Source organism: Catharus ustulatus, chromosome 14, assembly GCF_009819885.2.
Source record: "Catharus ustulatus isolate bCatUst1 chromosome 14, bCatUst1.pri.v2, whole genome shotgun sequence".
Lineage (NCBI taxonomy): Eukaryota > Metazoa > Chordata > Aves > Passeriformes > Turdidae > Catharus > Catharus ustulatus.
Window position 1 is genome coordinate 16,874,213 of NC_046234.1, and position 26,997 is coordinate 16,901,209.

The following is a 26,997-nucleotide window of genomic DNA, read 5'->3' on the forward strand; positions in this document are numbered from 1 at the left end:
CCAGTTACTAAGCACAGGATTAGGAGGGAGTGATCTCTGGACACTGAAGTTTATCCATCTGAAAATATTTCTAAAGTACCATCTTTGCAGATGGTTTTGGGCTGTGTGAGGGATCCAAGCTCTGGGATAGGGCACAAATACTGTCATTATGATCAATTTAATTTCACAACTAAGTGGCAAGATTCAGCACTGTGAGATCTCCCTACAGCTCAGGGTGATTTCTGCCTTGTAAGATCTGTATTTCCCTGTCTATAGTGGCATTGATCTCTAGAAAATACTTTGCAGTCTAGGGATGGAATTAGCTGTGTATTAGATGATGATGACTATTATTATTATTATTATTATTATTATTATTATCATTATTATTACTATTGCTGTTCTTTATTTACTGCAAGGATAAATGACACAGCTCTGGTGCTCACTGCTGAGGTCTGAGGATTGTTGGTGTTTAAAAAGGTGATAAATACCAAACAGGGATGGCTGTCATCCCTCATGTTTCAGGGATCCAGAGCACGTGGTGATAGGAAACTCTTCTTCCAGTGCACAGGTTTGGGTTTTTGTGTATCTCTGCTTGACAAAAAACTCATCTGAATGAACGGAGTTGTTTCATTATCAGGTGTGCAGCATTCCCAGATGTGCAGTTCCCAGGTGTGCAGTTCCCAGGTGTGCAGTTCCCAGGTGTGCAGCATTCCCAGATGTGCAGCATTCCCAGGTGTGCAGTTCCCAGGTGTGCAACATTCCCAGGTGTGCAGGGTTCCCAGATGTGCAGTTCCCAGGTGTACAGGGTTCCCAGGTGTGCAGTTCCCAGGTGTACAGGGTTCCCAGGTGTGCAGAATTCCCAGGTGTGCAGTTCCCAGGTGTGCAACATTCCCAGGTGTGCAGGATTCCCAGATGTGCTGTTCCCAGGTGTGCAGCATTCCCAGGTGTGCAGGGTTCCCAGGTGTGCAGTTCCCAGATGTGCAGCATTCCCAGGTGTGCAGCATTCCCAGGTGTGCAGGGTTCCCAGATGTGCAGTTCCCAGATGTGCAGTTCCCAGGTGTGCAGCATTCCCAGGTGTGCAGGGTTCCCAGGTGTGTGGGAGGGTGCAGGTCATGGCTCTGCACCTTTCAGGAGTTTATCATTGTTTTCCTCCCCTCCTCACGTGGCTGTACCTAAAAAGGAAGTTCTGAGGGTTTTGGATTTGTCACCAAATCAGTTTGAGATGACGCCTGCCCCCTCCCAAAGCTGCACCTGGATCTTCAGCTCTCCTGGGACTTGTCCTTCTGCTAACTTGCCCATGAAATATGAGCTCCCACATCTTTGTCTGATCTAAATGCATCAAAGAATCCTGCATCTGATGATTGGATACATTTTTCTTCAAGAAAATTTCCCTCCCTAAGCAGAATAATGCATTCAATATGGGAAGTGTTTTAGAATTTTTCCTTCAATACCTGGATGAAGAACATGAAGCTCATTGCTTTTGGAAATAATTCCCATGCCTGAGCAGTAGTAGGCCAGGTTTTTTGTTAAAGACTTGGTGGTGAGGAAGATGATGGAGAACAGCAAATTCCTGCCATTCACTGAGGGTCTGTTACAGCACATGGGGAAAGAAAATGTAGAGGGGATTGCTGTACCCTAATAATTGCCAGTTGATAATATGCATTTAGCAAGAAATATGACAAAAATTCTACCATGATGTATGAAATAATTAATATAATATAATATAATATAATATAATATAATATAATATAATATAATATAATATGATGTAATACAAAGATTCTATCTACTTCCCTACATTTTTTTCCCTGCAGTTCACTCAGGTTAGTTATAAGGACATTGAAGAACTCTGGAATTCGCCCTTGTCAAACAAACAGCATCCAGACAAGGTGCTGCACGTCACAAGTGTCACCTTCTGCAAAAACTGTTTCTCTTGGTTTTGCAGTGGATTAAATAGTTGTATATTCCTTGTTGTATAAAATCTGAGTATCTTGGACTGCCCTGGTGGGAGGGGACAGCAAACTTTGTCAGTTAGAGCATGAACCCACTCGCAGTGAAAGAAAAAAAGGATTCTTTTAGCAGCTTTCAGGGTAGGAAGATAGGACTTAACTGAATTTGGCTCTGGACCAGATAATCCTCTTTTGTTAATGTTAAACCACTGGCCACAGCAGTGATTACAACATAAGAGTACAAAAGAGGCTTTATTTATACTACACTTTTTCTTTCATGTTTCCAATCATAAAAATAAATACGCCTTATTAGAAAAGGAAAAATTTACTTATTTACTTGTTTGCGTGCTGGGAAGCATTAAGTATTTCCCTTTTTTAAAGGGGAAGTGTGTCACCTGTATTTAACTCAGATAAAAATAAAGGAAGATAAAACTAATTTAATTTTAGAACTTAATTTTTTTTTATTTTTTGAACAAGTGTTTTAAAATGGATAGCCTGCTGCGAAAGAAACAAAGCACTTCAACAAAGCAGGAAATCAATAACCACAAGAAAGCCTAAAGAAAATGAATGCATATAGTGAGCAAGTGACATAGAAATTATTTTCTGGTGTAAGAATGGTAATAATAGAATGCATATGGAAGGGATGAATAACATGATAGAAATACACATAGAAAAGACATGGTCTCTATTTCCAGTTATAAATAATGACCTCTGTGTTACAGTATTTAAACTTTGAAGGGTCTGGATCGTGGTTTTCTTCCTGATTTTCCCACCCCCCAGTCCTAGGTAAATATTTATGCTTGCAAAATTTAGTAGGCTGGCCGCCATGGAAACGTATGTCTTTCATTTATCTCCAGGAAATCTGGTCACAAACACTCTTTTACTTGAATTCTTCAGTTCTTTTCCAGCTAAAACTCCTCTTGAGTGAGGAGCAGGAGCTGTGTGTGTGACATGTGAGTGGTCCAGGGGCAGTCCATGGCAGAGCTGTGTTTGCCCTGAGCTGGATGCTGTTAGGAGGGCAACCATGGGATTTTGGGGAGAGTAAAATACACCACACATTTTTGCGAATTTTCTTAAAGACATCAACAGCAGGTATGACTTCTCTGCTCACTTGTCAGGACATAGCTGAGTTCAGGAAATCCCTGAATTTGGGAATAACTTGTGCTGCTTTTCAGTGGTCTGAGGTGCTTTTTCTGTAGTTGGCTTCTTGCAGTTTTTCCTGATTGTATATTAGAGAAATGACATTATGCTTCTCAGTGGGAAATGATCTGAGAAGGGTTCCTTGGTGCAGCTGTAAAAGCAGACAAGCTTTTGGTCAGAAAAGTATAGAAAAACAGGTAGTGTTTGAGGGTTATGATGAACTGAGAATTCCATAAATCTGTTACCCCACCTTGGTGAACCTGAGTGGTGGAGCAGAGGGAATATTAGCAGGAGGGAAAGAGGGATGCTGTAATCTCTTAGGGGAAGGAATGGAACCCAGTGCTCACCACAGTGGGGAGGGGAAGGAGATGCCATAAACTGGGATCTTTGTGATCTGTGGTTTTGGTACCCAGCTGAGATTAGAGTTACAGATTCTTGCTGAAGCACCTCTCACTGCCAGCCCTGAGGTTGGCCACACTCAGAATTCGGTGGGGTTTGCTTTCAGTCATTTAAATTATCTGTGGAGTTCCCATCAGGTAGAGTTTCTCTCTATGTGCATACATGTCCACAAAATAAGGAAAATTTCTGCATACCTGTAAGTTAAATCTCACTTAGCTGATCATCCTTCTGTGGTTTTATATATTCATATTAGCATCTTTTCAAGACATGAAGATTTCACAGACAAAATTTAATGTTTTGCCAAAAATTTCCTTCTACCTTTTAATTTTCTCATTTGTGCTTTGTTGTTTGAAAATCTGTCTCCTACTGTACATTTGCAATAGAAATAATAACCTTGTCTGTCTCTGGAGCTAACAAATGAAATACAACAGTCAGAAAATCTGGAAAGGTGAAGGTGAATCAGTGGAGCTACATCCCTACATTACTCCCTGTCTAATTTCATCCTGGTCCAGGACCACCAGCAAACTAAAGGGTATTTTCTGTGTAGTGGAGTTCAGCCCTCAGATGTTTATTCCTGGACAGAATCACCTAATCATAGAGGCTCCTTTGGGTTCTGGGAACAATTCCTCCTTTCAACATGGACATAGGTGCAAAGGACTGCTTCTATGTTCTTTCATTTATTATTCTTTGAAAGATGAATTTCTGTTTTATACCTTTGAAGGGTCTTTGCCAAGATTGTGAAAACACCAAAACTTTATTTCAGAGATTAAAAACAGTTAAGGCAAGAGCAGTTTCCCATTGCATCAGCCTGCAAATGGCTCTGACAGCACTGTACCACCACAGCACAATGCACCCCTGTTAGGGAATTAATATCAGCTCCCCTGGGTTCTGTAATACTCAGGGCTCTAAATGCACCAGGTCTTGCTCTTGGATTTCTGTCCATGGATAATAGGCTTGAACAGTCACATTTTTTACAACTTCCATTGAATTGAGACTTACTGAGATACAGCTTAGTGAAAACCAGCAGTATTTCAAAACCTTTTATTGTAATACATTCTTCTAAATTGGCATTGAATTCAGATACAGGTCAGAAATAAAGCTTGGAAGGGTCTGATACAATTGAGACACATGACATGGGTGTTCATAATAGATGGTGATTCTCTACTTGGAAAGTTTCTATGCAAATATTTGTGGATGAGTGTGTAAAAATAAAGTAATTCTTAAAAAAAAATTGGGCTAAATTTACTTGTATGAAAGGAGATTTATAGCTCCTCAGTGTCCTGGCATATCTTTGCACAGGGCTGGAGTGTTGCTGTGGTTCTGCCTGTGCCTTGGCCAGCATCAGCTGCTGGGATGGAGCTGTGTTGTTCTGTGCTCATCCCAGTGCCTGCCTTCTCATCTGCTCACATCAGTGCTGAGCTTTCACACACAGCTGGGCAAATCCTAAAAACCTGTTCAGTGCTTTGGTTCTACCTGCTGAATAGTCAGACACTTCAACAAAAAGTAAAAACCAGTCAGAATGCAAATTGCACAACGATACTGGCTATAGTGTGCAGTGGTTCCCAGCTCTGACTGGATCCAGAATCCAAGCAGAGCCATCCAAGCAGCTGGGCCAGGCTTTGCAAGGCTCAGAATAAACCTGGCCATGTCTCTGGCACTTCCACATTTGGTTTAGCTGGACATCGTGGGGGAGCGTTGTTTTGACAACAGATCTGTAATTTGAATTTTCTGGGTGGGTCATTAGTGGCACAATTCCAGCCTGGACAGCCCCCTCCTGCAAGGTTTGGTCTAGGCAGAGTGGGAAAAGTGGGAATGAGGACACAGCAGCAGGAACTTTGTCCCACTGGCTGTGATCCACAGCTGAATGCAGTGTGCTTTATCTGTGCCAGTGCACCTCCACTGCCACAGTTACTGACTTCATGCAGTTCTGTTAAATTCCTGTGTGTATTTCTGCATCTGCTGGAGTCACAACTCTAATTTCCTCACCTTTAAATTGAGCTGGGGCACTGTGGAACATGGATCAACCTCCAGCTTGTCTGCAGCCACGAATCTCCCCAATTCAGAAATTTGATGATTTTTCCCTTTTTTTCCTGTGGTCTTATTTGACAAGATAAAAGCAAAACCAGGAATGTTGAGGTACTGTTATATCTGCAGGCACACTCATAAGTAATTAAAGAGTTACTTAAAGTTTTAAACCTCAATGAACCAAAAAGCCTTTTTTGGTTTTAGACTTACTTTGTAATGCCTGATTTCAGAAATAAGCAATTAAACTTTGTTAAGTAAGAACCACTATAGTGACAATTGAATACAAGGAACTGGGGTAATTTTTCTGGCTGTAGACCTCAAGTCAAGTTTTGAGTAAGTACTGGATTTTCACTAATTGAGATTTTTTAGGATGAACACAATGATAGTGTGCTATGTTCCATTCTTAAAGTTGTAATATTCCACTGGAGTCCCAGCTCTGAACAGGTCAGTGCTGCTAAATGAATATTTTTTCCTAGCAGTAACACCAGTCACAACAACCCAGAAAGCTCAGATTTGTGATGCTTCACAACAAACTCCTGTTTTCTCTGAGGACACTCCTGGCTGAAGTCCTTGGAGAATTGGGTTTGGGAGCTGCTGTTGGGGTGTCAGAGCCTGTGTGCCCCTGTCCTGTGTGCCCTGTCCTGTGAGCCCCTGTCCTGTGTGCCCTGTCCTGTGTGCCCATGTCGTGTGTGCCCCTGTCCTGTGTGCCCCTGTCCTGTGTGCCCATGTCCTGTGTGCCCCTGTCCTGTGTCCCCATGCCCTGTGTGCCTGTGTCCTGTGTGCCCATGTCCTGTGTGCCTGTGTGCCCCTGTCCTGTGTGCCCCTGTCCTGTGTGCCCATGTCCTGTCAGCCCCTGTCCTGTGTCCCTGTCCTGTGTGCCCATGTCCTGTGTGCACCTGTCCTGTGTGCCCCTGTCCTGTGTGCCCCTGTCCTGTGTGCCCCTGTGTGCCTCGTCCTGAGTCCCCATGTCCTGTGTGCCCGTGTCCTGTGTGCTCATGTCCTGTCCTGTGTGCCCCTGTCCTGTGTGCCCATGTCCTGTGTCCCCCTGTCCTGTGTCCCCCTGTCCTGTGTCCCCCTGTCCCGTGTGCCCTGGCAGGTGAGCTGTGCCTGGGCACTGCCCCCAGCGTTGCCATGGGCGCCAGCTTCTCCTTCCCAGCTCCAACAACTTCATCTATGATTAATGCTAATTGCCCATTTTGCATGGATGACTTTCCCCCTGCTGCTGAGCTGGCTCCTGTTGCCTTTGATGTGGCTGGTGATCCAATGTCCTGCCATGGCCAGACAAGTGATCAGTTTGCCAGCGCCGAGAGGAGACAGAATCAGGTTGCTCTGGGGTCAGGGTTTGCTTCTCTCCTTAAACACTGAAAGGTCAGGCAGAGTTTAACTACCACTGCCACCTTTGAAATGTTGTAATAAATACCAAAGGAAGGAGATTATTTTAAGTCTGTGCTGCAGCTAAAAATATGAAGGTAACAGGGGAGGATTCTAACTCATCAGGATGTTGCATTTATTGGTAAATACTTCAAAAAGTACCTTGCACAATCACTAGGGGGTATTTCATGGTACTGGAAGACACAAAAAATTTTAATTTCTGGTTCCTGTGCCAGTTTCAGGAAAGTAACTAAGATTGAGGGGGTGTGAGTGTTTTATTTATCGTTTTTAAGTGTTATTTTTGTTGTGTTTTTCTTTTTTTAAAACTTTGAGCACTTGCACCACTTACTGCCATTATTAGCAGGGCAATTTACACAGCGTGTCATGCAGTACTTCAGTATTTCTCCTTTAAGCCTAATAAAATATGTTGCTATTGAAGAAATCTGTGATACATATGAAAGCTTCCTAAATCACAGGTCTAGCATATTTTTGTACCAAATAGCTCCAGCCTCATGAAATCAATAATTAATTTATTAACTGGATCTCTTTTGAAAAAAAAAAAAAACCCAAATCAGCAGTCCTGGCGAGGCTGCCTCCTGCCAATTCATAAATAGTTGATGACAAAAATGAAAAAGTGTAGAAGTAAAATTCAAATCTTAACGATCAAAGTATTGGGTACCTCATCTATCACAGCTTGGAATAAACATATCACAGAAAGTGTCATATCTCATTGACACTGCAAAACATAATGCTTTCCCTTGTTATCTAGCGAGCTGCCAAGGCTACAGAGTTTATAGGCTGCTAAGATAATGTGCTGCTGGTAATCCACTTCACTTGCAGAAATATGAAGTACTGTTGAAATATATTTCTACTTGGTTTATTCTTTGCTCTCCAGAGGGTAGGATGCTATTTCAGTTCCTCTAAAGCAGCGCAGAGAATGAAAAGCAAAACATCAGGATAAATTATGCTAAATGGTGGACTAGACCCCAGAGGAAATCATGCTTCTGTGGTACAGTATTCCTCCATTTATCTTACAAATGTTACATCTAATGTTAATTTTGTAAAGGGAAAGCATTCAAAGGTTCATCTGATCCTTTTAATAATAGTTTTAGTGCTACAGTGTTATTTGTCAAACTCCTGCTATCATAACTAACTTTCCTACTTTTGGCAGACCATTCATACAGAAAATATTTTGGGCTACTAATACATAACATTTTATTTCACAAAACACAAATAACCTAGTAATTACACTCCAAAACTTAACAAATAATTGCCAGCAAGCAATTACCATTCAATTAAAGAGTAATTACATGGTTATTTGTGCCCTGTAAAATAAAGCATTACTGAAATCAGTAGTGCAATCAATATTTTAGCAGAAACAGGATGCTGCAGTGATGGACCTTTCAACCTGTGCTGATTAAATTGTCATCCAAATAACAGTTTCCTAGTTAAATCACCACATGTTTATTTGTCTTGATTAATATGCAAATTCTCTTCTGATTCTAGTAAATCTCCTATATTTAAAAGCACAAAAGTAGAGCACTATCATACATCAGCAGTGATCTGCTGCATGTTTCCACTGATTAATTACATTTTACAAAGCATTGATGAATTTGGGGAATTTATGAAATATGGCTGTCTATAATGAGCATAAAATAAGAGTTACAAAAGATGGAGCTGATCAGTAACTTTAAGAAAATCACAAAAATAAAACCTTATTTCATTGATTCAAATTAAAAATCCTTGTGATATCAAGGGAATATGTAAAACTTTGAGAGAAAAAAATAATAAAATTAGCTCTCAACAGAAGTGGAAAACAAAGAAGAAAAGAGACACTAATGAACAATTTCTCAGCATTTTACTGTATAAATTTCAACTGTCAAATCTACTGCTCAAAATGAAATTTATTTTCTGACAAATTTGATTTCAACCAAAATTTAAAAAACGAACAACATTCAGATTAGTTCATTTTTCTCTTTCAAGAGTTAGTGATTTTGTGGGGGTGGGATAGAGAGGATGACAGGAATGACTTTATAACCATGGTGCAAATGCAGATAAAAACCCAAAACCTGCAGTCATCCTCACTTGCAAGTAATTGGTGACTCAAGGAGGTTTTGGGCTTAAGAAATGCCAATAGAATGTTAATCAGAAGAGATTTTATTTAATAATAAGAATAAGATTCCTGAAGTTATACATGGGAGACAGTATTGTAACAATATTGTACAGCTGTTTCAGCCTTCACTTGGGACCAGAATTTTTGTTTTTATAAAGTTTCTAAAAGATACCCATAAACTAGAAGTTTCTGACTGAATTAAAATCTAATTTAGATTTGAGTAGTTTCCCATTTACAAAGTTCTAGTGATGGAAAGTACAAAATTTGTGTAGAGATTTCAGACTCTCAAAGAAATGCATTTGAAGGTGATTGTTCCTGTTTATCCCTGCTTTGTTAGCAATGAGCAAAAGATTTTTCTACACTTCTTGAATATGTAACTTTCTCGTATGAGAGAAAGGAAAATGTGAGAAAGAAAATGCAGTAAAAGAGCAGGGTGACAAAAGATGAGCAATAATATTAAATAAAGTTAATATTTATATGCTAATGCCATTAGCATTTATATGCTAATACTTCCATAATCACAAATTATGTCTTACTCTCCCCAAATGATAATTCTGCTTGCCTTGGTTTTACTGCTCAGTGCTTTTATTGGCAATTGTGGCTGAATTGTGGAGGTTGCATACGTTTTAAATAGTAAATGTGAAATTTGGTGGATTTCTAGATGATGTGGGACAAGAAGAGGGGATATTGGGGGAGTGTTGGGACACAGAGCAGTGACATTCCATGGCTTGGTGGTGCCAGCAGCACATTCACAACAGGGAGTAAATCCCATGAAAACCTTACTAAATCTCCTGCTCCTTCGTGCATATCTTACTAAAAATTCCAAGATTTTGAGCAAACACTTGTATCCTGTCTCTGTGCAATTCCTGGTCCCATGTTTAAGCAGAAATGTCAGAAAATTTGTTTCTGGCCCAAGCTGGAAACGTTTGGGCTCAGATGCATCACTGTGAGTTCTGCTGTCCTCCCAAGTTAAAAGTGTTGATTCCTGATGAGTGACACATCTCTGGGAATATCCAAGGGATCCAGCTGGAATTTGGAGGTGTCTGCTGCAGTGCTGGGGGCTCTGGGGTTCCTGTCCTAGGCTGGGGACAGACCCAGGGCACTGAGAACTGCAGAACTGGGTGTTCAGACCCACACAGGTCCTTGCAGGTGTGTCACTGTCAGCTGTGAGCAGCATCCAGTTTTTAGTTTAAAAGCAGAGACAAAGGACTTGGGTTTTATTTGGACAGATTCATCTGGGAACAGTTCCATTCAAATTATCATGGCTACAGCTGTATGTCAGCCCTGAACCCAGGCCCTAGGAGTTACTGATTTACATGAATATTCACTAAAAGGCTTTCAGCAGGGTAGAAGGGCACTTCTTTTTCTTCAGTCCATCAGATTCCCTTCCCCAAAAGGACCCCAATCCCAGAGACACCAAGGGCTGTGTTTTCCCATGGAACTTCCCTTGCCTCTGTAAGGGAAGGTATAAATACAGCCAGCAGGGTCCTGGAAGGGAATTGAATAATTTTTTGGTGTGATCTTCTCTTCCTTCATCTCCTTCCATGTGGGTCAGTGCCCAGGCACAGGTGTCACATCTGCTTGTGGAGGGAAACACCTGGAGCTGTGGGTCAGGGGCTGTGCTCAGAGCCATCCACAGAGCTTCTGTCAGGGCAAAACTGCAGCACCAAAAAATGTAGGGCAAAAACTGCAGCACCAAAAAAAGGCAGGGCAGAAACTGCAGCACCAAAAAATGTCAGGGCAAAACTGCAGCACCAAAACCTGTCAGGGCAAAAACTGCAGCACCAAAAAAATGTCAGGGCAAAAACTGCAGCACCAAAACCTGTCAGGGCAAAAACTGCAGCACCAAAAACTGTCAGGGCAAAACTGCAGCACCAAAAAATGTCAGGGCACAAACTGCAGCACCAAAAAATGTCAGGGCAAAAACTGCAGCACCAAAAAATGTCAGGGCAAAACTGCAGCACCAAAAACTGTAGGGCAAAAAAATCATGACTAAAAACTCCCTTTGTAAAGTTTTTTAAAGCTGTTTGTTCTCATTTCGAAAATGTTTTTTTTTTAGATTAATAACAGCATATGGAGTTTTCTACAAAAGATTTGTTAGTATTTGAGCTCGGAAGAAAACGTTTTGTTGTTTTGTTGATAGAGCTCTTGCACTGGAGCAAGCTGCTAATTTTAGCTGGTTTGTAGGTTTTTTTTTCAGAGACAGTAAGTGCCAGCTAAGCACTTACACATGCCTGTGGATTACAGGCTCCTGTAATTCAAAAGAATTCCTGTTTGTTCAAACCCCCATGTTTCACCCTAACGCTGTCTGTTGGACAATTTTGTTGTGCAGGGGATGATTCCAGCAGGTGATTTTAATAGAGAATGCATGTGTGCATCAAACTTCCCCTGGAAATCAAAATACCTCTTATTTTAGCTTTGCTTTATTATAGCCCAGTGGTTCTTGTAGCAAGCTTTACTGCACAGCCATCATAGTATGATAAACAACTGAAAGCATCAAAAAGAAAAATGGAAAAAATACCGAATAAAATGAAATTCAAAATGGACAAACCCGAAGCTAAAAAGAGGGGGGAATGGTTTTATAGAGATAAAATAATAAACCAAAAAAAAAAGATTTTGTGCTACTTTGATGTACAGTAAAACAAAATAACACTAGCACAGTGTGAAAAATGAACAGGTTAATGGTACCTCTGTGGAGTGCTGCTGGAAGTTGTCTTCATTTAAATGCAGAGTTTGTCGTGCATTGATGGAGGGCTTTGCCACTGTAACTTGATAGAGTGAAGTTTAACTTAAATTTCTTTGTGAACTAGAAGTCATTTTGGAAATGCTTTCTATTCAAACCTCATTCATTGTTGCAGCTTAGTTATTTTATACAGTGTTTCACTCCATGTTGTCAAAAGCTCTATTATTCAACAGAGTAAAAATCTGTTATGACCAAAGAGAAGCAGCAATACTTTTCCAAACACGAGGAGGTTGCATTTTTATTAGATGGCTCGAGGAAGAGTCGATTCAGATGGTTTTTTGGCCTGTAAATCTGTGTTATGATGGCAGGGGAGGATGGGGACATGCACACACACTGATGTCAGGGGTGAAGGTGATCGCTGAGAAGGGATTGTGACATTTTGGATTAAAATCTGCATCCATAGCTCATAAGCTGGTGAGTTTTTGGCAGGTTGGGCTAACACTTGGTTTGATGTGTAGCAGTTAAACCCAGCAGTCGGTCTGTGAAGGTGAGCTTTGCAAAGCTCAGGGTTGAGTGGATGCTGCCCTTCAGACGAGGTCCAGAGCGAGGTTTGGGGTGATGCTGCATTCAGGGTCTCAGCTCCTCATCCTCAGGCAGCACAGGCTGGGATTTCCTGGATTTCAGGTGCACAGCACAAACTGGAGCAGTCACTGCTATAACCCCTCCCCACCAAGCACCAGTGAGCTCATGGAAACCTTGGATAATGGAAAACCTCACTGCTGGCTCACGTGAAACCTGTGCAGTTCTTCCGTGTTTAACCAAGCGATTTTTCCCTTTTTTTTTTTCCTTCTTTTCCCAAGCACAGACCTCTAATATTTATTTTCACATATCACTGATGGCTCACATATTCTGTACAGATCGATGCTGCATGTGCTAAGCCAATGTTTCACAAAGAAAATGTTGTTTTCCTTTCTCTCTTGTCCCACCAGCTCCCGCCCAGGACGACCCCCCAAGCGCTCGCTGGGAGTGGCGATCCAGGAAAATGCACGGCTGCTGCCCCACGGAGTCCCAGGCCTCTTATCACCAGGGCTTATCTCTCCAACAGGTAATAAAATCCATCAGATGATCAGCCTCATCTCTTCATACTGCACAGCAGTTAAAATAAACTAATATTGATCTAACTGCCTTGTCCTTCAGGGCTTTTGCAGGCTTTACCAGAGGTTACATTATTGGATTTTTTTTTTTTTTTGAGTGTTCATGAAAACTCTGTTTTGCTGCTGCAGTGACTAAAATCTAATGGCTTTGTAATTTAGTTCTTTATTAATTGTAATTTCCTTACCGGAAATTCCATTAAATGTGTTATTTTAGTAAAAGCAAAAAAAAAACCCCAAAACCTCAACAACCTGAGAAGCTGAACTATTGTCTGGGAGGCCTGTAAGAGGCATTTCTTCCTTTGAAATGCATGTGTGTTTTAGTTCTCGTGGGATCTGAGCAGCGTGGCTAATGCCTGGTGTATTGTAACCCCATTAATGTGTGCTGGGGAGAGAGAGAGATGCTTGTAGGAATTACAGAAGAAACACTTGAAAAGCAGATAAGTCCATGTTGCCACAGCGCGTTGTGCTTTAATAATCTGCTTTCAATATCATAAAGTGAAAAATCTAGCATGAAACTATGTGGAATTATAAACATAATTTAATGCCTAGTATTTAATTTCACTTCATTAATTTATTAATAGAGTTTAAATTAAATCTTGTGCTATCCTGATGAGTGTTTTAATTTTTTATTAATTGCTGTATGCTAAAGGTAAGTTGATTTCCATAATAAAGCTATATTCACAGTCTGTATTCATAAAAGTAATTGCTTAAAAATTCAACAGGCTTAGCAGTTTTAGGATTGCTGTCAAAGTCCAGTCTAAATAAACTGTAGCTCCCTAATAACCAAACATAGTGAAGTGTTTAGGAGAACATAAAGTCATGGAATATGTAACAGGAAAAGCAGAATTAAAAAAGATCCTTGCTGGGAGTAGAGTGCCATCTCTCCTGGTCTCACAGATGGCTCTGCTTGCAGAACCTGAGCACTGCAACCGAGTGACACAGCAAGAGTTTTAATTTCCCTGCAGCTCCAGGTGTCCCAAGGATGTCACAGGGAGCCAACACCTTCTGTGCAAGGGGGGAAAGAACATTGCTGAACAAGATTTGCAGCAGCCTTGGCTGGAGCAGTTAACCAAGTATGAAAGCTCTTGGCCAGAGCCACGTGCCCCAGTTGGGCTGCTGCACTTCATGCACTGCTCACGTTTGTGACAGGGACACAGAACTGTGATGTCCCTCCTGTAGTTTATAAATTAGGGTTTTTTTGGTACCTCTGTCATGTTCTCAGCTCAGGAATTTCATGGATTCCTCTTTATGTTACTACTGATAGACAGGAAAGCACAAGAGCCTCTTGCATTGGTAAGTTGTTCCCTGAAATCCAGAATATTCCATGTTACTTTTCCACTCTGTGTGTGTATTTGCAAATAGGACACCAGATCACACAGACTACCATGTTGCTTCAAACTGGGAAATATTTTAGGATGCACAGTGAAGTACCACAGACACATTCTGTGTCTCACAGATATTTTGAGTAGCACACAGTTTGAGTAGAAGATTATTAAGTTGAATTTCCAGGCTGCTGGGAGTTGTCTGGAGCCTGAAGTGTGAGTGGGCTCCATGCCCTGTATTTAGCACACAGGGGAGGGGTGTCTGTCAGGGCAGCCTTTCCCTGACCTTGGGAAAACCTTGGGGAGCCCCAGACCATGTGCCTGGAGCAGCTGAGAGGGTTTGGGAGCAGCTTGGAGAGGGAAATGTCCCTTCCAGGGCATGGTGGTGTCACCAGGGGCTGCAGACAAGGAGGGTCCCCATGGCTGAGGTGTCCCCAGCACTGGGGGGCTCCAGAGGTTATCCTGTCCCCAAGGAAGGGACAGGGTGAGAGCTGGGGGAGGCAGAGGTGCCAGAAGAGCCCCTGTGAGCTCTGCAGGGATGTGAGCTGTTGTGGCTCTCATGGAGCCCCCCAGATGTGGAGCCCCCACCAGCTTTGTGCCTCTTGACACTCAGGTTACTGACTGCTTTACTCTGGTGCCTGCTCTGCTTTGGGATTGGATCCTTCCCTTTGCTGAAATAAGAACACAATGGGTTTTAACACTTGTCCCAGAACAGAGGTTTTTCTTCCACATTTCCAAATGGTGGCTGATAGAATAAATGGAATAAAAGCTGCTCCCAGCTCCCTTGTGGATGTTTGGATGGGAGGGGAGCAGGACCAGGACTGAGCAGGTTTTGCAGCATGGGAGGGTTGGATCCATCCCTTCCAGAAGAACAGAGGCTGAGGGGGGTGCAGGACAGAGTTTTTACATCTTGAGGGCTCCTTTGGCTACCTGCCCCCTCTAACTGCAGTGTAATTGCCTGAAGCAATTTCCTCTGGATATCCTCTTGTCCTTGATAATCCTTGTGTCTGAACTTACCATTCTTCCTACAGCACAGATATGCAGATGTTCATGTTAGTCTTCCTACATTATTCAAATTAAAAAAGAGTTTCACTCTTCTTCTGTGGCTCCCTCATTTGCTATGCCCAGCTTAGCATCTGAGTCGTTCTCTTCGTTTTAGTAAGAGGCTCCACATCAGCAAATGCAGCATGATTTATCCAGCACTGCATTTTTTTTTCATTTTTACCTCCTCTCCAGCCTGCTGCCAAGTTAGAGAGGAGGCAGGGGCGTCCAGGCTGGCTCTTGGTGAGATGGATGGGTCTCGAGAAGTCGCAGTTGTGGCAGCAGAGCTCGCAGCTCTGTCTGGAGGGGGTATTACAGAGTGATGATTAGTAACTTCCTGCAGACTCAGACGAGCCATCTGTGTTTCCACTCCTTGAAATGTGCTGTTATTTTCATCACCCATTTGGTTTGTGTCAGCTCAGTTTACATGGTCATTTTCACATAATAAACAGGTAGTTAAATTAGGCACACTGCATTTCCCAGTGTGGAGGGTATTTTTTTGACCTCTTGGCACAGCAAGCTCCATCTCCTCTTAGACCTAAGTAACCTGTGAAGGAGCTGCAAGTGAAGCCTTGACCTTTTTAAATGTTTGTAGGTACTTTCCACCTTGGGGGAATGGGAATATTTGGGTTCCATCTGGGTTAGTGCTGCTCCTGAGAAGGATGAGGTGGTGTGTGTGAGATGCAGACCCTGGGAAGGACAGGAGCAGTGCCCTGACTGCATCCTTCAGAAGCTGATGTTAAGCACTGTCCATTTCATGTTAACTTAGGAGAAAGTGTTTTCCTTTTTGTTAGTGTAGGAAATGTGGGAATCAGCGTGGTGCCCCTGCCTGCTGAGAGGGCAGAGCTAAAAACCTGTGTGTCACAGAGGGGTGGTCATCAAAGGCTCAGTCCTTCAAACAATGCCGTGGGATGAAGTGACATGAACAAAAAAAAGGCTTTATCTCCTATTAATGCACAAGTCTTTATCATCAGTGTATCTTAACAAGACAGCTGGGACTTATCTGTGGAATAGATTCTCAAGGAAGTTTTGGGGTCTGAAGCACTAGTTTGGAGAGAAGCTGAAATCTGTTATGTGATTGAAGCCAATGGTTCAGCAAACTGTTCATATGGAAAGAAGCTGAAAGAGTGGTTGCATCTTTTGATAGTTATCAACTCCAGTCCTCCTACCCCTCATTTAGGCTGTCCTCAGAAAAGGTTACAGAACCATTCTGCCTTCATTGCGATTTTTCTCTATTCAGTCTGTGGAATAGCTGCTATTATTTCAATAAAAGCATTTTGGGGGCTGCTTCATTTTGTCTTCGAGGTATTGGAGAGGGTGGCTCATGGAGAGAATCATGCTGTCACTAGAACTTGGTGAGATGGTGGCACAGGGCACACAGCAGCTGTGTGGGGCAGTTTTTGGGGCAGTGATGGGATCTGTGAGTGCCCTTGGGCTGCTCCTGCAGCTGGAGCTGGCAGTCCTGGCAGGGTGATGGGCATGAGCCTGTCTGGAACATCCCTGGTGGCATTTTGGGAGCTGTGGCAGCCTGGCAGGGGTGGGCTGGGAGGTCAGCAGAGGGATCTCAGTGAGGATTTAGGGCTGGGAGCTGCTGAGAGCTCAGCACAGGGATGGGAGGAAGCCTGGCTGGTGGGGAAACGCGTGAGGAGAGTTAAAAAAGGACTTTTCAAGTGGGTACTCAGACAGAAGCAAACCACCTGCATTGCCAGTGTGTAAGATAAACTTCTATTTTCATTATCAGCTGCGTTAGTATCACCGCTCTTGAAATGATTCTTCTTTTATTTCATAAGCAGTTAAAATAGACACTTTGTCTAGAGTTTTTAAGAATGCAGTGTTTAAAATATTGACTCATTTGTACAGATACAAATACTTTTTTTCAGAACAGTTTTGTCTTATTAATAGTTAAAAGAATCTGTTGTGAACTTAATAGTTTGAGGTAATTAATAATTCAGTGGAGTTAATATTTTAATAGCTGCACCAAGTCACATCATTGTGGGACTCGAATAGAGCAGGATATGGTAACTTAGGTGTTCCTTCCTTTCAGCAGCAGCAGCCACTTAGTCTTTATTCAGAAAAGGGAGAATGAACCAGAATCTGCTGCAGTCTTTGGGCATTTTGATGTGGTATCCCTGTGTCAGAGGAGTGGAGGAGACTGGAGGCTTTTGGGGTCTCTGGTGCCCAGCTGTGTTTATCAAGGTGGGCACAGCCTGTGGCAGCTCCTGCTGCCAGCAATCCCACGGACCCTGTCCTCCCTTCCAGCATTTAACTGAACATTTCTGTGTGTTTACATCCCATTCCTGTGGCTCATTTCGCTGTTTACAATTACCCTTTTTTTGTTGTTGTTGTTTTTTTCAGTTGTCATAGGTGACATTTGAAAGTTCCATTTTTAATGAGAAACATATGCAGGACTTTGTCGTTGTTGGCATTACCTGGCTTGGTAGAAATTATTATTTTTAATCAAAAGCAAACACACTGATTAAGGATGCCACAACACTCCTCTGCCTATGGGGAACGTTAACAGTTTATAAATTGTTCTTGGTGACAATTCAGTAGTGAATTACTTTGATATATATGGCTAATAAATTAATATGATTAAGTTAATGAGTAGTACAAGTGTTGCCAAACTCCACTCGTCGGGCTTTTAATGCTGCTCCACATTTGCAGCTCGAGCTTCCCCCTGTGGTGAGAGGATCAGTGCTACCTACGCACTGTCATTGTGATAAATGGCATATCCCACAGTGCCCTGCACTCCATCTGCTGTGTCCCCAAAATGAGAAATATTTTATACAAATCACACACTCAGAAGCTCAAAGGACTGTGGAAAGATCTATTTTTTCAAACAATAATAAAAATGCATACGTCTCTTTAGCAACTCTTCATTTTTACTGTCATAATGAATGCAGATAGATTTGGGAAATGAAAGCTCGTGTGAGTAACATAGGAAAGTTATCCACTACACAGTAAAGCTGACAAATAAGTTACATGTGCGCTCTTTCATTTTATCTTGAAATGTTCTCAGATAAAAAATGATGTTAGAACATCTATTTAACTGGATTTTAAAATTAAAGACCATGTGTGCAGCATGATTGAGTACCACCCATCTCATGCCAGCAGATTTCTGTGCCTGAATTGGAGTGAATGAGGAATGCAGGATCATATCATTACTCTTTTAATACAGCCATTCAGTAGAGTTCTGATAATCTGAGAACTATACTTGGTGACTGTGAGTCACTCAGTTCCTCTCTTTCCTTTCCTCTTTTAATATTATCTTTCTTTAAGGATCCATTTTCAGTGTCTGCTCTGTCGGGTGGGACATTATGTTTTTGACAAATGAATAGCTAAAGCTGTTGAGATTTTGCTGAATGCTTAACCTTGTTGTAAATTTAATTTACACTTAGCTTCAGCTACTAATTACTGTCCAAGAAGTGTGAAACTCAGCAATATACTTCGATTTTTATGCATTTGTAAAAATTAAAAAAAAAAATTAAAAATGATCCTACTGAGTTCCTAAATACTTAGAGAAAACAAAGTTCAACCAGGGGTGGTCACACTGAGGGAATTAAGACTGTATCATTTTGACACTCAGGGTAGGGCTGCACTGAGCTTGCCTTGATTTGCAGATGTAAAGCTGGCGGAAGTGTCACAGAATTAGCAAAACCAGTGAGTTTTCATCTCTGTTTTGAGCATCCATGGCATCATTTTCTACCAGCTCTTCTGTGAGTCTCCTGTCTCACAGCACTGAGGTCTGCAGTCATCATAAGACCTGTCTGCTTCTCTCTTTTAAGTTATTGTTAAGAAGTGCCTTAAAGTCAGAAATAGCATCAAGAGGTGTGAAGAGTTTGCCTTCAGCACTCCCAGTTTTCTGGAGAACTGTTATGGCAATAACACTGGATTGGTTTCGTTAGGTTTTATTTTCCTTTACAGTCACTTTGATAAAGTTGAACAAATAGTTACCAGTATCACAAACAAGGGGAGTTAAAGCATCTCAGTGTGTTTGTGTAGGATTCCCACACTGACTGCATTTTGTGTATCCAGCAGTATTTCAAAGACTTGTTAAACTCAAGTTATCTGCACACACTTAAATTCTTACTTCTGTCACCTAAAACTAAATAGGTAAAATTTTGTCTTGAAGGATAATACACCTCTGGTTGCAGAAAAATACTGATCCATCATCTACTTGCAATGCTAAAGGCTGCTATATTTAAATAAATAATATTCTCTTGAAATGCAGCATTCAGATCTGCATTAGATTGGAGTAGTGTGCTTTCCCTAAGGAAAGCTTTATAAAGCTGTGTTTTGGCAAAGTTCTTGATGTAACAACACTGGTGAAGTTATGCAGGAAAAAGGAGAGAACAAAAATAAAAAATGAGCATGAAGTGTACTTAAATCCAGGTGGTTCCATAGTTCTGGTCAGGTACTGAGTGCTTTCATGGTGATGTTTAATGCGTTTGTGCTCTGGTCTTGTCCTGGAGTCCTGCATGAGGGAAATACTTCAGTGTGATTTAAGATCAGCAAACAAATAATCCCATTGATTTGGCTTGGAATACTTGGTGTCTTAAACACAAGTGACAGGTTCTGTAAGGATTCTTAGCAAAATTGCAAATGCAGTCAGTGCCTGATCCCAGGATCCCCCCTTGGCTGGGGTGGTGTCTCCTGCACAGGAACAATGTGCTCTTCTCTCAGCCCTTCCCAAGCAATAAAACGTGATGCCAAGGGCTGGCAGCAGATTAGAATTTGTGATGAGCAGGAAACATCTCTTTCTGAGCAGTCTGAAGAGGTGCACATTTTTATTTGGAAGCAAGAATGAGTGAAAGAGTTTGATTTCCTGATCACTCTCACAAGGTCAGGTTGTAGTAGGATTTCACTGGAAATATATTTGTGTTATATAAACTGTTTTAGTTGTACAGTTTTATACAGGTTGTATAAACTGTTTTATCACAGTGAGCATTAATTGGTGTAAAGCAAAACAAGCAGATTTAATGAGTGTAGTGTTGTGCAGCATCCTCTGCTGAACAGAGAGGCCTCTTGGTTTGCTGGTGGCAGCTCGTGTTACTGATCCTGAGTTTTCCTTTTTTGAAAAATAAATGTAGGGCTGCAGTTCTGGAGGATTCCATCTAGAAACCAAATTCATGCTGAAAATCCTTTGTAAAAAAAAATTAGAAATTCCTCCAGCTACCAACCTCCTGTGACTTGAATATGAAAAGCTGCACTTCAGAAAGAGAAGCATTTATATAATACATATCTGAATATAAATGACAGACATTTTATTAGGAAGGGAAAGCCTTTATTAAAATATAATGATCTACATTGTTTTTATGTAATCTAATGAATTACAGTAAAAGCCTGAGAAATGAGCTGGAAAAGGTAGAGTACTCTCCCATGAAAGCAAGCTATGATAACCTTTTTGTAATTCTTTAACATGTTGAAAGAGTATTTCTACACAGACTTATTAAATTAAGCAAGGTCACCTTTTCATTTTATTAACAGAATTAGTTTGCCAGATCATGGATTTTGATTCTGAAAAATGTAGATGAATCATGCACTAACATATGTCAAGTAGAAAATTGGTTGTAAAATGTTAAATCATTTTGATGCACGTTACACCTTTGTTTTTACTGTTGAACAATTGTAAAAATTAAAATACTTAATTGCTGGATTTTTTTGCATTTGCATATTGATTGGATGTGCTTTATTAGTAATAATATTTCTAAGTGGGTTCTCTCTCCTGACTGGGGCAGTCTCGATCTAATATTTGCATAAAAGGAAGAAAATACTCTCTTCAATAGCAGTATAACATTTTGTTCCTTTGACATGCAGTATACAGTCATTACCCTGAAAGGTTAGCTGTAAATAATAACCAGTGAAACTGGGCATATGCCTAAAGATGAGCACATATATTACATTTACCAGTCTGACCCCAGTTCAGCAAAGCAGGAATAAAACTGACATCGTGTCATGCAAGTTGTTTAGATGTGTTCCCAAATCTCTGCCTGTATATTACAATCTTTTTATATGGGATGTGTGAGGAGGAAAATTATATTTAATAGATGTTTTGAAATTTTAATATAAAATCTGCTGTAATTGTTTATGAAAGATTTCATAATCATTGCTAATTAAGAAAAAAATGTCATATATATTTCTAGTCCCTGGGAATGACTTTATTTTTTCTGTCTTTGCTTTTTTCACCTCCTTTGTTAAAAAAGTAGCAAAGCACAGGCTCTTTGCTGGGATATGCAGCAGAACTGAGAGAACATCCCAGCAGTAGCCCCAAGCTCTCTGTAAATAGGAGAGTGAATGGAACAGGTAATTTCATGGTGCTTGTATGGTTTCACATGGAAAAAAAAGCAAATGTGCAGCTGTAGCTGGATCTCACACGAGCAAGAAGCCTGGTCCTGGTGCTGCACTTGCTTTGGCCCTGGCAGTCACAGAGCAGGTGACTTCATTACACTGAAATCAGGCAGAAAATGTCCTTTTCTGGCCACTCGAGTGAATCAGTCAAATTATCGAGTGGCAAAACTAATTCTATGCCTTGGGCCATCAGAGCTGCCACTTCCTATAAGTCAAGCCTTCCCTTAGTGTGAAATTGTTTTTTATTTTATTCTCTTTCATTTATTATGCTTATTTCAGCTAATCCACTTGGTGAATGTGAATTACCCAGCACACCAAAGCTGTTTCAGATGTGCAGCCTTCTCATGAAAGTCCAGACACAGGGCTGGTTTCTTTTTAAGGAACATTTAAAGTAATAGTTCACTTTCTCAGATGAGAACTGAAATTAGAAGAGTTTGAATATGGTTTTAAATTAACTAAAAGTGCATATGGCTGAGTTCTGGTTTTAAAAGTACTTACAATTCAGATGGGTCACATTTTTAAGAACTGGAAATATATCTACAGTGAATTGTAGCCATTAAGAACTAGGTAATTTGAATGACTTTGACAGAAAAAACACTCTTTGGAAAGCTCTGAATATTGTTTTCCAGCAGTAAAATGTTGCCTTCAATTCTGTCAGGGCTGAGATCTGCTGAAAGCACTCATACAGGTGATATACCCTAGGCAGTAATTGGGTGTATAATTCTGTCCAAATGGCAATCCCTCATCTGACTGTGCCCTCTGGTACACAGCATTAACATCTTCCAATAAAAGAAGAGCAAAACATATGGAGGCTTTTATTTCAAGCAAAGAAAAAATCAAAAAGAATAATGAGGATAAAAAATAAAGTGCCTGTGGTGATGGGCAAGGCAAGTTTCAGGGGAGTTGCTACAGCAGAGTGCTTCAGAACAGCAAAACAAAAACAGCCTGAAGGCACCTCCCATAGGCATCCAAATACAGGACAAAAACTGGGAGATGTACTCGTATCAGATGCTGAAACAAAGAGGCATCGTGCAGCAGAGCCAGGGAGATTGCTTGAACTCCTGCTCACACAGAGCTTGGAGCTGATGGGTGGAAGGAAGGGAGAAGAAAGGGAAGTTGAAAGGCTCACACTGTGATTAAGATGGATGTGATGCTGACAGTGTCAGAGCAACAGCTGCTAAATCTAGGAGGCACTTGAAAGAGCCTCTCCATTTCGTTAGGTATGGAAGTCAATAGGTTATTTGGGCTAAGAACACCCTATTATTCACGTTCAGCTGACCCAGAAAACTTTGCCATCTCACAGTGGCGATTCGGAGGGCTCTGCCCTGGTGGGTTTAGTACCTCCCTTGTCCTGGGGAGTCCTGTGTAATGTATGGATATATTGATCTCAAGGGGTTTTTTTTGTGTTTTCCCTGAAATTCATTAGATTAGTCAGTGTAAAGCTTCAGAAGGTTATTTTGTTAGATTGCTGGAAACTCGTCAGCAGAATCTCTCATTCAAACCTATTAAACGTCAAGGAAATGCACCATGAATTGTTTTGGCCTTCCTGTTTTGGAGCTGGTTCATTACAAATTTTAATTACAGATAATATTTCTTCAGAGGAGCTTATCAGTCTACATTAGCTAAGCATGAGTCCTAATCCTGTTGAGAATTTGTGTAATTTAGGGGAAGTTTTCGCTGTAGATTGCACTCAGGAAAATATCGTGGGAAGAGTTTTTTGCCCATTGATATGGACAGAACCTTCCCTTTCTGTTGTGTCTCCCCTGATCACCATTTTTCTTTGAATCATATGACTCTGCCTTTCCTTTTTTATTTTTTTGCCCTTGACTTTTATGTCTGCACCACAGTTTTTGTTGACCTTGAGGTTGCCCTCAATTAGTTGAGCCATTCCCATACCTGGCCCACTCCAAAATCCTCTGCACCCAGCTCTTGATTGGAAAAGCAGAACCATCCTAGAAACTGCTCCGTGATCATTTTTCTTTTCCTTTCAAGTTATTGTTTATTTCCAGGCAATAAAGAGAAGAAGTGATACAAAAGAGATAGAAAGAGGAAGCAGTAAATCCTGGGGTTGCTTTGGGTGGGTTTCCTGTGCTCAAGCCAGCCCTGCCTGTGCCACCTGAAAAAAGAGAATTGGGAAAGGTTGGGATGAGAGAAAAATCTCATCCCTGGAAGTTCAGCAAAGCTCTTGAGATCTGAATGTTTCTGCCAGGAATCAGGATCAGGAATCTGGGGAGGAATGATCAGAGAGATGCTCAGATTCTGATCTCTGGAGCTGCTCCAAAGCTGTATTTGTGTCTGTATTTGTGTGATTCCCCTGTAGAACCTCTGTGCTGCTACACTGAAAATGATACTGAGATCAAAACAGTTTGGGAGACAGTAAAACATGGCTTAGTTTTGGGATTTGCTACCTGCATATAGGCTAAGATGATTAGGCACTGTGTTGAGGAGCTAGCTGGTCTTGGTATTGAGTTAATTTTCTGTTTTTATATTCTACATAATACCAGGTGAACTGTGACATCTAACATGAGTTATCACTCATGTATTTTTGCTAGGTGATAGCCAGTAATACAACTCCAATACTTGCATCCTCTGCATCATCAAAGTGTGGTTTTACACATCTGTGAAGTTACAAATGGAAATTTTGCAATGGATTTTCTGGGATGCCATTCAGCTGTGATTGTGGGAGCAGTTAAATATTGTGGTGAATAACTATCCTTTCAAAATGTGATCAAGAAACTTTGAACTTTTTCAGCCTCACCTTTTTTTTTCCACTTTATGCATGTTTATTTTATAAAATAAAATAAATATGGTTTGTATAAAAGGAGTTATCCTGTGTCTAAAAGGAGTTATCAAGATTAATTTCATCAAGCAGTTGGAATAAAATAGAGTAACTTTCTCTTAGTTTTTATAGTAAACCTCAGATTAAAAATGAAGCTTCTTCTGAAGTGCAGAATGTATGCAGTGTTGATTAACTGTGACTCTGAAGATTGCTGAGTTAAATTGATAAGAGTAGGTTGACACTGATCTTGCAGTCCAGACTTGTAACCATGTCAGTATTTACTGCAGGTGGAGCTCTCTGTGTTTGCCCATTTCTCCACATTTAGAATAAACACCAAGAGCTGCTGAGGGATTCCTGCTGGTTGGTTCATTTTCTGGTAGAGGGTGTGAACTTGTGGTTTTACATGAAAGTACACTGGAGTGTCTTATTTTCTCTATTTCTTTCTCATTCTGTGCTGGGAATTTCATTTGAGACAATGAGCTTTGCAATGCCTGTATTAATCAGATTAACTCCTGATATTTTTTTAGATAGGGATGTCTTGGTTTCTCAGTTTGAGACATTCATTGTGTTCTATGATGAACAATGTCTTTAAGTGAAAGGGAATTGAAATATCTTCTCTGGGTTAGTTTTAATTTTACTTAATGGATGAAGGAAGATGAAAGGCAGCCTCTTCCCCAGGGCTAGTTAACACTGGAACTTGAACCTAATAAAGGGATTTGAGATTTATTTTTTAAAAAAAATATTTTCAAGAAGTGAGAATGTTTAAGGCACTCCCAGGTGCCTGGCTCCTGGAAGGGGGATGTCTGGGGACTCACTTGGATTTCTGGTGGCCCATTCCCTTTGTGCCATTTCTGTGTGTCTGGGTTCTGGCTGTCATCCTGCTCACACTGCTCCAAAGTGATGCCAGCACTTGGATTGTGCCATGTGGGGACTGACGAGGTTGATTAGTCAATGGATATGAAATATTTAGATGGTGGGAAATGTGTAGTACAGTGAGGCCATGATTATTAGTCATGCCTTTAAAAAATCTTGCACTCAATTTCAGGGCATTCCGCCCACAGGAGAAGAGTGAGAGCAGATTTTTGCAGTGGAATTGCAGAGAACTGTGGTAGATAATTTGAAGTTGCAGTCCCTCAACATTTGTATTCTATTTGGGATGTCACTTCCAGTAAGCTTTTTAGAAATTTAGTGGTGCAAATGGAAAAGTTTCAACAAATATTAAATGTAACAATGAAGACTTTTGTTCTTCATTAAACTATTTCTTGATGTTTCCCGATAGATTTTCATCTAAACACTTGCTAATCCCAGAGCTCTGACAGGCAAGGCCTGCTGAATTAGGCCAACTTCTGCTACAAATAGCTGCTGCACATGAAACAGTAATCATTGCTTTCCAGTCTATTATTAGATTGACTTCATAGGGATTGCTTTTTTCTCCTGTGAGTTGATGCATAAATGACATGCTTTACCCTCCAATAAATCTAACAGCAGAGTGGCTCTGACATGATGTTCATACCCCTTAGTCCCATGACAGATTATTTTTGATGGCTGCAGAAGTTTACAGCAGCTTGAAACCATTAGGATTTAAAGGCATCATTGAAATTTTACAGGGTACCTGCTCAGACACACCAGGGCTGGGGCTGCTGTCACTGCTCTCTGTGCTGTCACCGCCTGTCACCAGAGCCCTTCCTGCCTGTGCTGATCCCCAGCTGTCCTGGGCAGGGGGAACTCTGCTGCAGCTCCTCAGAGAGCTGCTCCTTCCATGCATCCTCCTCTTGGCTGGAAAGGCAGAGCAGGAACAGAGCTAGGCAGAGCAGGAGGGATAGAACAGGTATTTATTGAGAGGATGCACCTTGGGCAGGGCAAGAGCCTGGCTGGGGCTGCACCCACATCAAATCCAGGATGGATCCCAGTCATGAGTTGTACACTTTTATAAGTTTTTGTTCATCTTGGGGTCAGCTATCCAACCACAGCCCCAGGCTATGCAGTCTCAGCTCCCTGGCTTGCCCCTTTCCCTCGCTGTTGTTTCTGATTTTTGGGTACCAGCTGTCCTTGATTCTCTATCTAGAAAGGAATTGTTTTGTCACTGCCCTTAAAGAGAACTCACTAACACCTAACATGAAGTTTCAGAGTCACACTTTAAGCAGTAGAAATTCTGAAAAATACAAAAGCTAAAACCCAAGGCATCACCCTCCCTGAGCCCAAAACTCCACCTGGGCTCAGTCCTGATACACAGGGCACAGACAGGACTTGAGTTCATGGATGAATGTGCTGAGAACATTGGAACATTTCATTCTCTTCAAACATTTTTATATTGTCAGTGCTCCCTTTTTTCCCAGCTTCTCAGTATGGTTAAATTCAGTTTTAGTAGCCAATATGTGCTTCTAATGGAGTTCTTTTTTTCCAGATTTTGTTTTTTTTCTTGATGAAACACAAATAAAGTTTGCAAAGCTTAGGACTCCTCAAATCCAAGGTGTTTGCTGCTGTTTGTGTCTCATGTGAATGAGTGGCTGGTTTTAGCTCTGGTTCTGAGTTGTGATTAGCTTTTGTTTCATACATCTGTCTGAAATTTGCTTTTAGATGTAAGAATCACAGCTATAAAATTGCTGTCTAGCTATAGAATTGCTGTCTGACTCAGTAGGAAGATCTGTGCTGATTTCCATTGATTTCTCTGTGTGTACATACCTAAAAAGCATC

The 26,997-nt window shown here is 41.2% G+C and overlaps 1 protein-coding gene across 2 annotated transcripts in view; it reads left to right on the plus strand.

Annotated features, from left to right (window-relative positions):
- DACH2 (dachshund family transcription factor 2) overlaps positions 1–26,997 on the plus strand; it is a 237,952-nt gene that overhangs the window by 105,717 nt on the left and 105,238 nt on the right. For both annotated transcript variants that reach the window (XM_033072801.1, XM_033072802.1), the window contains exon 2: positions 12,649–12,764. In XM_033072801.1, coding sequence (XP_032928692.1) covers positions 12,649–12,764 — 116 coding nt within the window. The remainder of the gene's footprint in view (positions 1–12,648; positions 12,765–26,997) is intronic.